The sequence below is a fragment of the Triticum urartu genome, chromosome 3 (assembly GCF_003073215.2).
Source record: "Triticum urartu cultivar G1812 chromosome 3, Tu2.1, whole genome shotgun sequence".
In the NCBI taxonomy this organism is placed as follows: domain Eukaryota; kingdom Viridiplantae; phylum Streptophyta; class Magnoliopsida; order Poales; family Poaceae; genus Triticum; species Triticum urartu.
The window spans coordinates 497,221,383-497,236,376 of record NC_053024.1 but is presented as its reverse complement, the minus strand read 5'-3'; the positions used below and the strand labels follow the sequence as shown (position 1 = coordinate 497,236,376).

At 43.1% G+C, this 14,994-nt stretch overlaps 1 protein-coding gene across 2 annotated transcripts; it reads left to right on the top strand.

The window, feature by feature from the left end:
* The first annotated feature begins 1,496 nt into the window (after positions 1–1,496).
* LOC125544576 (pentatricopeptide repeat-containing protein At1g30610, chloroplastic-like) lies at positions 1,497–8,707 on the top strand. Of its 2 annotated transcripts, XM_048708309.1 has the most exons (9): positions 1,499–3,155; positions 3,887–4,078; positions 4,373–4,454; positions 4,543–4,734; positions 4,836–4,949; positions 5,296–5,386; positions 5,451–5,608; positions 7,001–7,426; positions 7,900–8,707. In XM_048708309.1, the coding sequence occupies exons 1-9, from the start codon at positions 1,849–1,851 to the stop codon at positions 8,275–8,277; spliced, it is 2,940 nt and encodes a 979-aa protein (XP_048564266.1). In that variant the 5' UTR covers positions 1,499–1,848; the 3' UTR covers positions 8,278–8,707. The 2 variants fall into 2 exon arrangements, with proteins under 2 accessions (XP_048564267.1, XP_048564266.1); XM_048708310.1 differs by lacking the exon at positions 7,001–7,426 and having other exon boundaries at positions 1,497–3,155.
* Positions 8,708–14,994: the final 6,287 nt, after the last annotated feature.

Sequence of the window (14,994 nt, the reverse complement as noted above, 5' to 3'; positions counted from 1 at the left end):
TCTTACAGTGGTAGACTAGCAGATGTAGGGGATATACGTGGTACGGTCTACCCGATCATAAGGTGCTAGCGCTTCTGAAAGACTATGTCTCGGTCATCCGTCTTCTCAAACACCATGTAGTGCGAGAAACCAAACGAAGGCGATCGAGTCTTGTGGGGAAAAGTGCGCAAACCTCTGCAGAGTGTAATAAACTAATCATGGTTAGCCGTGTCCCCGGTTATAGACATCTTGAGTATCTAGTACTTGGATTATCATGTGAATCTCAACATGTTACTCTAAATTAATTTTGTTGGGTTTTGTTTAATGATGATTACTTTAATTAGGATTGAGAATGCTGTCAACCATTCTCAATGTTTAACAACCACCATGATAGTAATTAAATTATTCCTTTGAAGTAGGGAAAAATTGGCTTTACGCAAAACTGTAACCATAGAGCTTTCCACCAGCCATATATGCATATAGTATAGATGTTTCATTCCATTACTCTCTATGTGTTACCTTGCCAGTATATTCTATGTGCTGACCCGTTTCGGGCTGCAACGTTAATGTTGCAGACTTTTCAGACGACGATTAAGGAGTTTTAGGTCGTGGTTCTATACTCAGTGATGCCATTGGAGTTGATGGACTCACTTATCTTCCAAGCCTTCCGCTGTTATCATTATTAGATGGCCTTAAGCCATATTTATTGTAATAAGTTCTCTTTTAAGACACTCGATGTAATAAGTGTGTGATTGCTACTCTGCTATAAATCCTCCGAATACTGTGTGGTGTCAGCATTACTGATTCAGGGATGACACCGGAGCACAGAGATCAGACTGTTTGAGGTCTGGTCGCTACAAAATAACGGGCAGATGCGAGGCGCTAGTAGGAGAGGTGTTTAATGCGGGCAACATAGGGACGGACGCGTGGCGCTCGGGGCATCGGAGTAGGTTTCTCGGCACACGTGCTGATTTAATGGCGGTAGACGGGCTGACGGATGCCGATTCAATGCAGCGAGAAGGCGTGCGTAGCGGACGGTGCTCTTGGCCGGCGCGCGGCTCCAATGCCGGCTCTAGTGAGCGGTCGCATCCGCTCAGGGCCTACATGAACATGGAGCCGACACTCTGGTGGGAAAGTGGATGAGGGAGAGTGGTTTTGTGTGGGCCAGGTTTATTGGACGCTTGCATGGCAGCGGTTCAGGCTCCTGCAAAGCCCCCCAGTTTGCTTTCGGTTTGTAGAAAAAAGGACATCAAGGTCGACTCGCGGACGGATATAGGACCACGCGGTCCGGAAGGTTGCGGGTGGTTGGTGTTGGAGATGCCGTCGGAGACGGCAACGACAGGGGCATAGTTTTGCAAATTTTCAATTTGTCTGTGTAGATCTGAAATTTCATTTTTTTAGCGAATCTGAAAGACAATATTTTAGAAAGAATCAAAGAGACAAAGACAATGATGTGCAAGGAGGAATAACAGGCCATGGGCCTCGAGTGATCACAATCGGGCAACGCCATATTTGGGCCCGTCGGGTAAAATATCGTCATCGCCGTTCTCTCTCCGCAGCCGAGCACGCGCAGCCGAGCACCCCTTCCCAGCTCCCTCCCTCTCTCCCCCGCCTCCCGAAGAGGAGATAACGCAGGACAAGAAGGTACTCGCGCTCTGCCTCCTCTGAATCCATCTGCCTCCGTCAAAGGATTCTTGCCGTGCTCTTCCAGCGGCGCCCTGCGTCCCCCACCTAGGGCCGGCCGAATTTTCGTCTTTTTTTTTTCATTTCATTCAGTTCCGCCACCTGCCGAAGTGGCGAGTTTCTCGGTGGAGGCTGCCACCACAAGAATGCGGTAGGGGCTGCAAACCCACCGGCCGACCAGGGGCGATGGCGGCGGTGCCGCCAAACGCGAGCATGGGGCTGCTCAATCTGGGCGGGTGCGGGGTTTTGCTCCCCTCCCTGCAGCCTAATTCGAGCGCCGGTCAGTGCTTTTTGGTCCCGAGGAGGGACGTCTCCGCGTCGCCGTTGAGCTGGGTTTTGGTCAGACGAGGCAGGTTTCTTGATGCCGGGTTCCGGGCCGCGGGTGCCCTGGCTAGCGGCGAGGCCGGCGCCGGTTCGTCAGAGTTGCGGCACATCGAGAAGGAGCTCACTTTTAGCCCCACATTCACCGACTATGTGAAGATGATGGAGTCGGTGAAGTTGGACAGGAGCAAGAGTTTGCAGGGAGGCGATTCGGATGGCCGGAGTTCCAGGAGGAGGTTCACGGGCGATGGCGATGCATCAGCTGGTCGACGACAGGATAGAGAGTCAGTTGATCCAAGGAAGAAGTCATTTGAGAGGAATAGAGGGGCTCAAAGGGACAGAGGGGGTGACCAAGGCAGGGGTGAGAGGCTAGCGACGAATGACAGCGCAGAAGAATTTACTGGATTGGTGGGAAAAGGAATGGTGGGTGATGTTAAAAATAGCAGTGATGGTCAGAGGAAAGTTGAAGAATATGTACAGAGAAGAATAGTTCGAGGCGAACGAAGCAGAATTGGGGACAGTACTGATACTGACGACCGCAAGCAGTTTCCATCAGCATCATATGTGAAGACTAGAGATAATAAAGGTGGTGTGGTTGTTCATGAATCAGCAGGGAACAGAAATGCCCAGTCAAATGCACGGAAGGATTTACAAGGACGGGCAACTTCTGTTGTAAGCCGTACTTCTGTGACTCGGGATAGCAGCGTTATATTGAGGAACACCAGGTCTACCAATGCAAGAAGTAATATACAGGAGCATGACTTCAAATATCCTAGAGAGGGAAAAGTTTCCAGTAGCGAGGTCAATGCTGGCAGTAAATTTCAAAGATACCAGCAAAGAACAGAGAATTCAAGAAGAAATCTTGTAGGTAGTTTTAGAGATAATAATGTGGACTATAGCAAACCTATTGTAAGCAAAAGATACGGCCATACACAAACAGTGTCCGAGAACTATGGTCATCGGAGTGATAGTCTGGAGCGTGGAAAACCTGAAACAATGCGAATGCACAGAGGAGAAAATGTTCAACAGGGGAAGTTTGTTAGAAGAGATTCAAAAGCTGTTATTGATGATAGGGCTGCTTTCAAGACTTTTGAGGCATTCACTGATGTCAGGAACAGGCCACGGGCTCTTCAAATGGAAATAGAAGAAAGGATTCAGAAATTAGCTAGTCGGTGAGTCTTCATATAATTGCCTTTATTCTAATGCTTAAGTTATCATAGTTTTCTGATGTATAAGTTGAACATACTAGCCTCTTATTTTTGTTTGACATGCGCAGTAGCCTCTTATGATTGGTTAATGATGGTAGTTTACATGTACTCAATATTAATATTATCACTTATTTTTGCTATTATTATTTTTATTCAAATTGTATTTAAACTGCTCTGTATCTTTACTAGCGGCGCAATTTACCATCATCATTCACATCAAATATACGATAACTCTAAAGGTCTAACCTACTTAGCTTACATTCTCACCAATCCTTATAAAATCTTATATGATAAATCATTCCAGTGATAATGCTGAACTTCTAGAAAGATCACGCTCAGATATATTCTTCTAATGTTTAGTGGTTATGTACAGGTTATAAAGTGGGAATATGTATTCCGTAATCATTATCAGACTGTTCCAACTTTAATCATTACCAAGCTATTATTTACATTGTGATGCCTAGATGCAAACTATTATTTACAGTTTGTTTTGGAGAATTCTTGCATGCATTTATGCAGATAATTTTTTGAAAAGTTCATTACCGACTGTAACCCAGCAATGGAACTTGTAAGCTGAGCTGACTACGGAAATATTTTGTATTTCGTGCTTTCAGCATAACTGGTTATGATTCATCACATGGAATCACCACTATCTTATAATCTTAGTTAATTTCTTATAATTCTATATTTTGAAGGCTCAATGCTACAGATGTAAATACTCCAGAGTGGAAATTCTCCAAGATGATTCATGATGCACAGATCAAATTCACTGATCACTCTATCCTAAGGATTGTTCAAATATTGGGTCGATATGGAAACTGGAAACGTGTTCTGCAAGTTGTTGAATGGCTTCAATCACGTGAAAGATTCAAGTCCTACAAGAGCAGGTAGAATAGCTACCCACTTATATGCTTCTATGTTTTTTACCAATCTTAAATCTGCATTTTTTTGTTTTTGTTTTTGTAGCATGCATTTTAAGTTTTTAACTGCTTTGATATATGTAGCACAACTGTAGTGCTGCCGAGTTGTTAACCATATCAATAAGTTGGTTGATCTATGTGCGCATGCTTGAAGTAGTTTCTTGATTAATTTTCCTTGGTACCTCCCCATGATCTCATTAAACGGGTATACTGCTTAGTATATGAAGTGCATATGATCTTTATAAGCACCTTCTGATGTAGGTATATTTATACAACAGTCCTTGATGTTCTTGGGAAGGCAAAGAGACCTTTCGAGGCACTGAATGTATTTTACACCATGCTGGTATAACTTGTACTTATCTTCATCTTATTTTATGCAAAAATATTTATCTTCATCTTATTTAGATGCTGTTCCTATATTTCATTTGCAGGACCAATTATCTTCTTATCCTGACATTGCAGCTTATCATTGTATTGCTGTGACTCTCGGGCAAGCTGGTCTTGTGAAAGAACTATTTGATGTGATTGATTGCATGCGTTCCCCTCCTAGGAAGAAGTTTATGGTGGGTCCTGTTCAGAATTGGGATCCTCGGTTGGAACCAGACCTCATCGTATACAATGCGGTGAGTTTATTTGTAGCAAATGTGATATGTGCGTGGAATCAGCACACCATGAGCATGGTGAAGTCTATCAGTTGAACATAACTGCTTCTGCTCGTACGTAGGTTTTGAATGCTTGCGTTCAACAAAAGCAGTGGGAAGGGACATTCTGGGTACTGCAACAGTTGAAAGAGAAGAATATTCGCCCAACTAATACAACATATGGTCTTGTAATGGAGGTATGCTGATCGTGATACACATACAAATACAATATAACACATACCCTTTATATTCTCTCCCACCCAACTATGCTGGGCCCTGAAGGGGAACTTCTACAGACCTCTTTAGATTTTCTGCAACATAACAAAGCATTATATATATATATATATTTTTTTTTGATAGAACTACACATGAAAGTGTCCTGGTTTCCTACGAGCAGCTCATTATACAGAATGTTTCACCTGTAAATTTGTTGCTTAAGCTTGGTTCTTTTCTGATTTCCGCAACACCATGTTATATATACTGGGCACAATTCTTGTGCAGCATAATCCATTTTTAGTCTAGTTTAATTTCGTGGCAGTGCAGGTAATGCTTGTTTGTGGCAAGTATAACTTGGTGTATGAGGTCTTCGACAGGGTGAAGCAAAAATCAATACCTGGTGCACTGAACTATAAAGGTAATAACTAGAAGTTGAAATAATTAGTTTAAAGTACATGTCTGAGACTTCATGCTGGTTACAGTTCTCGTAAATGCACTCTGGAGAGAAGGAAAGATCGATGAAGCAGTCATGGCCGTGAAGGATATGGAAAATCGTGGAATTGTTGGTTCGGCTAGTCTCTATTATGACCTTGCTCGGTGCCTTTGCAGTGGAGGGCGGTGCAAAGAAGCACTTCTCCAGGTATGGCTTACACAAGTGCAGTTAACGAGTTAATGTGTAATACATTTGCCACAGCTCACAGCTGACATTGATAGCGAAATTCCTTTTGTTAGTTAATTTCATCTTGATTTACTCGCAACTGTTAATTATTTAAAAAAAATAATGCATAAAAATAAGTTTACATTGGGCACACCGACGGTTAAGTATTTCAACTACGTTAGAATCAATGAGTTATTGTGATTTTACAATACAATATTTGTTATCATGACCTTATGAGGAGAATCAGTGTTATTCTTGATTGTACACTTGACAAGACATATATGGTTTAACAATTTTTGTTCTCAAGCTAGGACAGGCCTGATTGCATGCATTATATTTTGGTCGAAGTAGGCGTTGTGTGTTGGGACATGGAACTACTAATATTTAGATGCGAAGCAAGCAGTCAAAACTATTGAATTCATGCACCAGCCAACTCATCCAAAAGTCCGAATTGATGGAGGGAGGTGGGCAATATATTTCAACACTCCCCCTCACGTCTAGGCCATTTTAGTCCTTAGACGTGGGATCGATGTAGGCTGCAGAATCGTTTTATTTAATACTGCGTTGGCAGGGTCTTGAACTCAAGACCTCTTGGCTCGGATACCATATTGAATTCATGCACCAGCCAACTCATCCAAAAGTCCGAACTGATGGAGGGAGGTGGGCAATATATTTCAACAAAAACATATGGAATTCGGTTCCGACCCTCTAATTTTCATTGCAGAGCTTTTGATTTGAGGGTAGTTCCAGCCAGCTACTAATACTCTTTAAAATACATGTGGACGCAACTTAGGAAATGAGATTCAGGGATTCTTTTATTCAAATGATACAGGAATTTTAGGATTGGAATCTTTATGAAACTTTCTATATGGGTTGTTTGGTTTGTAGGGTTGAATGCTGTTGGAGTTTTCTCAACGATTTCTTCGCACAACATTACAAAGGAAGTTTTCTATTGACTCTCAAATCACTTGGAAAGAACCCTTTGTTTCCCTTATGGTGCAATCAAACAAACTTTGGTTCAAATCCGATCCTATAGGACTTCAGTGGGCATTGCAATCCTGCATTTTTCCTATTCCCATGTTTGGAAAATCCTGCGATCAAAACTTGCGGCCACTTCCGTTTCATTTCGTTAGTGTTTAGGCTTTTGCTAGCCTAGTTCTTGTTCTTCTTCTAATACAAACTGACACACTTTTGGGCGTGTGTTCGACAAAAAAAAAACTTTGTGATCATAAACTCGTAAGAGGACAGAGCACTACTACATTTGAGCCTCTGTATCTATATTTATAACCTCGTAACCTGTCTATGCACTATTTGTGTAATGTCCTCAGACTGTTTGTTTACTCTCAACTTTTGTCTGATAATAATTGTACTCAGGTTGAGAAGATATGCAAGGTTGCGAACAAACCGCTGGTTGTTACCTACACAGGACTTATTCAAACTTGCATAGATAGTGGAAGCATAGAAAATGCTAAATACATATTTAAAGAAATGTGCAACTACTGCTCACCTAATAATGTGACTTGCAACATTATGCTAAAGTCATACATAGATCATGGAATGTTTGAAGACGCAAAAGATCTGCTGGAGAATATTCTAAATGGCAGGATAAGGAGTAAAGCGGATTTGGGTGAACAAGCAATTGCAGACAAGTTTACTTTCAATACTTTCTTGGATGCTTGTGCTGAAGCAAAAAAGTGGAATGACTTCGAGTACGCATTTCGCAAAATGTTATCTAGCGGCTACCATTTTGACGAACGAAGGCACCTACGTATGGTACTTGATGCCTATAGGAGCGGGAAGGTACTTATCTCATATGCTCATGGTTTTGATTACCTATGGATGTTCTTAAAAAGATCTAGCTTATAAAGCTAGAATATTCATTTCACATAATTATTCAGGTCTAAGAGCATTCTGGTTAGCCAGTGATAATGTAGGTCATGCCTGACATGGTGATAGGAGCATGTTGCCATATGGCGTAATTATTTTTAAATTGATACACAAAGGCCATATCAAAGTCCCTGCCATTCAGTTTGAAACGTATGCTAAACCTTTTTTGGGGTGTAAATACATGCAGACATTTGGGCCCTCATGACAATATGCCTCACTAGATTGTATCCGTAGCCTTAAAAAGGAATTTCAAGTAAAAGAGTAGCATGATAGAATAGGCGTTTCAAATTGAAATTACATTAGGCACAATAGGTGTCGAACTGGTTGGTTAATCCATCTGGAGTGTCTGTTCTCACCCTTGCTATCTGTTGTCCGTCATTATTCAGGAGCAGCTGCTGGAAGACGTATGGGACTACCTGTGTCACAGTGGTCGGGTTCCACCGGCTGCCATGATAATGGAAAGATTCTGCCTAAAACTGAGACAAGGCCATACGACGGCAGCACTCTCCTGCATCAGCAGCTTTGAGGAGAGCAAGATAGGCAGCGTTTCCTCCAAGTCGTGGTCGAATCTTCTGAACCGGAACGCGGACCTCCTCGAGGAGGAGAGCGTCGCCAAGCTTGTCCATGAACTCGATGACTTCTCAAGGCCAGGGAGTTCCTGCCATTCCTCGTACGAAAATGTTCTGAGCAGCTGTACAGAATTCCTTCGTGGTTCTGGTGGAAAGGCGCCTTCTGATGGACGGATGCCTTTCTGTAATTCTTGACCGCCATGTTAGCCTCCTATCCTTTCGTCGTTCAAAGTTCGGTTATCAGTGGGTAGGGAATCACTGGTCTGCTTGTGGCTTTCATGCTCTTTTCCAAGAAGACCAACTTTGATGATATACTACTGTACCAGAGTAGGAGTAGCATTTTGGTTGGGTTGGTTGCTGGTAATTAGCAGAAGCAACCTTTGGCATTGCCATCGTCACCCTTGGCGATGCGTGGCGTAAGCATGTTTGCTTGTTGTTTCATCATCTAAATGGTGTAACAGTGACAGTGCGAGTAGCTGGTATCACTATGATAGGATACATGGACGATAGTGCATGTTGATAGCTATATGTTCAGTCAGACAAAAATTTCCGAGTGTGTCTAGTTGCAATGGATTTGCAGAGTCTAAAACTATGTCCGCCGCTTGTTTGGTAGGGCTGGTACAAATGATCTTTTGTCTCCGGAAGGCTCCATCTGGAGAAATTTGCGCTCCTGTCGATAGAGTTTCCATCTGTTTCTACGTTGCGTTCGATTGGGACCAGCACACAGGGACAAGCTCGTCGCCGTCGCCGGATTGGTGCCAGTTAGAGCATCTTCGACTGGACCCTTAAACCGTCCGCATACGTCTGGACTGTACTGTGACAGCGAAAATCATCTAATACGGCTCTGTATCGATGTGCGGTATGGTTTGAACGTACTTTTCCCCGCAACAAACATTGAGGCTTTTCGGGGGTCCGGACACCATCCACGCCCGTTTCTGACCGCATTGGCCCACCCAAACCGCCTCCCCCTTCCTCGCGTGCGTTCCCATCTGGCGCCAGCTGTCCTTCCCTGTCCGTAGACGGATAACGGAAGAAAATTTGCGGGTCGCTGTTGGAATGCCGCCCTTACCATTCGATGCGCGGTGTGGTTCGGACGTAATTTTCCCCGCGGGGCTTTGTGGGCGTTCGAACACAACCCATGCCCGCTTCGACCACATTGGCCCACCCAAACCCCCTCCCCCGCGCGCGTTTTCATCTGGCATCAATTGTCCTTCCCTGTCCATAGACAGACAACGGAAGAAAATTTGCGGGTCACCGTTGGTATGCCGCTCTTGCCAGCCTTATCGCACGACACGAGTGATTTAACTATAGACATTCATGTCGTGCCATACCAGCCTATCACTCTCCACTCCATGTTAAGATCCAAAGAAAAATCTACCACTCCTCTGATCAGACGGTGATAGCTTTGGACCATGTAGCCGCCTTCTCCTCTCCTCTCTAACCTTAGTCGTCACCCTTAAGATCTTACTAATTATTTTCACCGGTGATCACCACCACATAGCCTCTGACAATCTCAATGGCGTCGTGAGGTTGGGGAGGCTATTTTTCATATTTTTAGGTATGCCACTGTTCGTTCTCTCGGCAATGACGGTGATAATATCGGCTTGCGCAATAATTGTCATCATTCTCCTTCCACATGGTATTGCTCCAAGCTCCAAGTCAATCGAGATGTGAGTTTTGTGCCACATCGATTTGGAGTTCCAGATCGTGTAGTCCGGTCAACCATGGCATGACTTGTTTACAACTCTTATGGGCTCATATGGGTGTGTGGTGTGAATCCCGATTTTCGGGAGCGGCGACAACTGATACTCTCCTTTCCAAGCTTATGGTGATGCCCCGACCTATGCGTAAAGATTATCTTTTTATTGTTGTTCTACCTCACATGACAAACCTCCTTTCGTGGTGGATTTCGACAGACTTTTTGTATCTATAGATGTTTAATGCACCGTCGATCTTATGATCTACTTGAAGACGTGGTTAAATAGAGAGAATGATGGTACCTAAAGGGATCTAGTCGGCAATGATGATGTCGCAATAGTTTTTACTTAGGTTCAGACAACCCTTGATTGGTAAAAGCCATATCTCCTGCTTATGGTGTACTTGATCAATGGGAAATTGCTACAACGGAGTATATCCGGCAAGGCTTGACCTATGTAACCTATGGAGAACTAGGTCAAGGCTTGACCTATGGAGAGCAAGGCATGCCTTTTATATAGTTTGGCATGTGCTGGTAATTAGGTAGTTTTCTTCAGAGAGATACAACACGATATGGTGCTCCCGCAGTTACATGGAATATATCTCCTGTAACGAGCATATTCCAGACTGAACGCGCACAATGTTATCTATTCCGAGTGCATGCTCACGCGAAATGTTATCCCCTTTGGGTGCATACTCGTAGTTAGACTTGGTTTGTGCGCGCCCATAGGGTATACCCCTCTGACTATATACCTAAACACATCTACAATGCCCTATTCTGGCTAGACGATAATTCAAGAGTTTGGTTTTGTTGAAGATGAAGGCTTTCAGTGATTTGTTTGATCTTAGTTTGTGTGTTTGTTGGGAGCCTTTCTGTGAAGATCACTTCACTATCCTTCAGACATGACATTTCCAACTCTTGTATTTCATTTCGTAAACGACATTTTGCCTAGTTTATCAGTTTAATGGAACCCATGGTTTTCTATATAAAAAAGAAACTTTGAGCCATGTAGAATTATATTTATTTATCAAAACCCTATGTTAATGAGTCAAAATATGTCATGTAATTTAAAATGGATGGTGTATGATGCTAGAGAATATTCTTTTCATGAATATCCCTTGATTTATGGGCATTAGCTTTGCTGTTAGCAGTCCCTTTGCAAAACACAGGGAACACAAGATGTACTTTTATAATGTGTTTGGTTGAGGGTAATTAGTGAAGGAAATATGCCATAGAGGCAATAATAAAGTTGTTATTTTATATTGTATTTCCTTATTCATGATAAAGGTTTATTATTCATGCTAGAATTGTATTGATCAGAAACTTAAATACATGTGTGAACACATAAACAAATACCGTGTCCCTAGTAAGCCTCTACTAGACTAGCTCGTTGATCAAAGATGGTTAAGGTTTCCTAACCATAGACATGTGTTGTCATTTGATAACGGGATCACATCATTAGGAGAATGATGTGATGGACAAGAACCATCTGTTAGCTTAGCATAATGATCATTTAGTTTATTGCTATTGCTTTCTTCATGTCAAATACATATTCCTTCGACTATGAGATTATGCAACTCCCGGATACCAGAGGAATACCTTGTGTGCTATCAAACATTGCTACGTCTTGAGCTTGCGTTGGTTTTCCCCGAAGAGGAAGGGATGATGCAGCAGAGTAGCGTAAGTATTTTCCTCAGTTTTTGAGAACCAAGGTATCAATCTAGTAGGAGGCCACGCTCAAGTCTCTCGTACCTGCACAAAACGATAGCTACTCGCAACCAACGCGATTAGGGGTTGTCAATCCCTTCACGGTCACTTACGAGAGCGAGATCTGATAGATATAATCTTTTTGGTATTTTTGGTATAAAGATGCAAAGTAAAAAGTAAAAGCAAAGTAAAAAAGCAAAGCAAGATTAAAGTGATGGAGATTGATATGATGAGAATAGACCTGGGGGCCATAGGTTTCACTAGTGGCTTCTCTCAAGAGCATAATTATTCTACGGTGGGTGAACAAATTACTGTTGAGCAATTGACAGAATTGAGCATAGTTATGAGAATATCTAGGCATGATCATGTATATAGGCATCATGTCCGTGACAAGTAGACCGAAACGATTCTGCATCTACTACTATTACTCCACTCATCGACCGCTATCTAGCATGCATCTAGAGTATTAAGTTAAAAACATAGTAACGCCTTAAGCAAGATGACATGATGTAGAGAGATAAATTCATGCAATATGAAATAAACCCCATCTTGTTATCCTCGATGGCAACGATACAATACGTGCCTTGCTGCCCCTTCTGTCACTGGGAAAGGACACCGCAAGATCGAACCCAAAGCTAAGCACTTCTCCCATGGCAAGAACTACCAATCTAGTTGGCCAAACCAAACGGATAATTCGAAGAGACTTGCAAAGATAACCAATCATACATAAAAGAATTCAAAGAAGATTCAAATATTATTCATAGATAGACTTGATCATGAACCCACAATTCATCGGTCTCAACACACACACCGCAAAAAGAAGAAGATTACATCAAATAGATCTCCACAAGAGAGGGGGAGAACTTTGTATTGAGATTCAAAGAGAGAGAAGAAGCCATCTAGCTACTAACTATGGACCCGAAGGTCTGAGGTAAACTACTCACACTTCATCGGAGGGGCTAGGATGATGTAGAAGCCCTCCATGATGACGGCCCTCTTCCGGCGGAGCTCCGGAACAGGCCCCAAGATGGGATCTCGTGGATACAGAAAGTTGCGGCGGTGGAATTAGGTTTTTGGCTCCTCTTCTGATCGTTTGGGGGTACGTAGGTATATATAGGAGGAAGGAGTACGTCGGTGGAGCACCGAGGGGCCCACGAGACAGGGGGCGCGCCCTAGGGGGGGGGCGCCCCCCACCCTCGTGACCGCCTCTTTTGTTCCTTGGCATAGAGTCCAAGTCTCCTGGATCACGTTCGGTGAGAAAATCACGTTCCCGAAGATTTTATTCCGTTTGGACTCCGTTTGATATTATGTTTCTTCGAAACACTGAAATAGGCAAAAAGCAGCAATTCTGGGCTGGGCCTCCGGTTAATAGGTTAGTCCCAAAAATAATATAAAAGTGGAAAATAAAGCCCAATATAGTCCAAAACAGTAGATAATATAGCATGGAGCAATCAAAAATTATAGATACGTTGGAGACGTATCAGGCATCCCCAAGCTTAATTCCTGCTCGTCCTCAAGTAGGTACATGATAAAAAGAGAATTTTTGATGTGGAGTGCTACTTGGCATAATTTCAATGCAAATCTTCTTAATTGTGATATGAATATTCATATTCGAAAGATTCAAGACAAAAGTTTATATTGACATAAAAATAATAATAGTTCAAGCATACTAACAAAGCAATTATGTCTTCTCAAAATAACATGGCCAAAGAAAGTTATCCCTACAAAATCATATAGTCTAGCTATGCTCCATCTTCACCACACAAAATATTTAAATCGTGCACAACCCCGATGACAAGCCAAGCAATTGTTTCATACTCTAACTTTTTCAAAACTTTTTCAATCTTCACGCAATACATGAGCGTGAGCCATGGATATAGCACTATAGGTGGAATAGAATGGTGGTTGTGGAGAAGACAAAAAGGAGGGGAAGATAGTCTCACATCAACTAGGCATATCAATGGGCTATGGAGATGCCCATCAATAGATATCAATGTGAGTGAGTAGGGATTGCCATGCAACGGATGCACTAGAGCTATAAGTATATGAAAGCTCAAAAAGAAACTAAGTGGGTGTGCATCCAACTTGCTTGCTCACGAAGACCTAGGGCAATTTGAGGAGGCCCATCATTGGAATATACAATCCAAGTTCTATAATGAAATATTCCCACTAGTATATGAAAGTGACCACATGAGAGACTCTCTACTATGAAGATCATGGTGCTACTTTGAAGCACAAGTGTGGTAAAAGGATAGTAGCATTGCCCCTTTTTTATTTATTTTCTCCTTTTTTTGGGCCTTTCTTTTTTTTTTCTTTGGCCTTTCTTCTTCTTTTTTTATTGGGACAATGCTCTATTAAATGATGATCATCACACTTTTATTTATTTACAACTCAATGATTACAACTCGATTCTAAAACAAAGTATGAATCTATATGGATGCCTCCGGCGGTGTACTGGGATATGCAATGAATCAAGAGTGACAAGTATGAAAAAATTATGAACGGTGGCTTTGCCACAAATACTATGTCAACTACATGATCATGCTAAGCAATATGACAATGATGAATGTGTCATGATGAACTAGATGGTGGAAAGTTGCATGGCAATATATCTCGGAATGGCTATGGAAATGCCATAATAGGTAGGTATGGTGGCTGTTTTGAGGAAGGTATATGGTAGGTGTATGATACCGGCGAAAGGTGCATGGTGTAAGGACATATTTATCCCTAAGTGTTTTGGTGATTGATGACAACGCATTTGCGGACTAATCGTGTGCCATGAGTATTCCAGACACTTCTTTGCTAGGCACAATACGATTGGGTGCCCGTCGAAGACTGACGAAGACGACGTCTTTTCTACGTTTCTTTTTGGTGGATTTGAGTCGTAGGAAAGCCGTACTATTAAGAGGGGGTCCGCGTTGGAAAGGTTTGGGTGGAATCATCACGTACATGTCTCCTTCTTATCCCCTCCTTCTTCCTTGGAGCTTCCTCCGTTTTCTTGCCTCCCTTGTCTGGATGCCGTTGTTGGTTGCGGTAGTACTGCTCCTGGGTCAACGGTAGTACCGTAGGCATCCGCGGTAGTATCGCGCGGTGGCGCAGTAGTACCGCAGGTGCCCACGGTAGTACCGCTCCCCTGGAGCCGCACTACCACTGCCCACCAGGCTAGTGCCGCCCCTTTGCGGTAGTAGGAGCGGACGTAATTTTTTACACCCGCACCTATCGCGATAGTACCGCTTTCGCCGTGCGGTAGTACCGTGCTATGCGGTCAGGCAGTAGTACCGCCCCTCGGCAGTACTACTGTGTCGGGTTTTTGCTACTTCCGTTTCTTTGCGGAAGTAGGCACGGAAGTTTCTCTTCTCCCCTGGCTAGGACTTTTGCCTCGCGGTAGTACCGCATGGGGGGGCGCGGTAGTACCGCTCATGCGGAAGTTCCGCCCCTAGCTTCTGTGCGTCTGTTTATCGGTTCTGTGCTGGGGTTGCGGCAGTACCGTGGGTCGGTATGGTAGTACC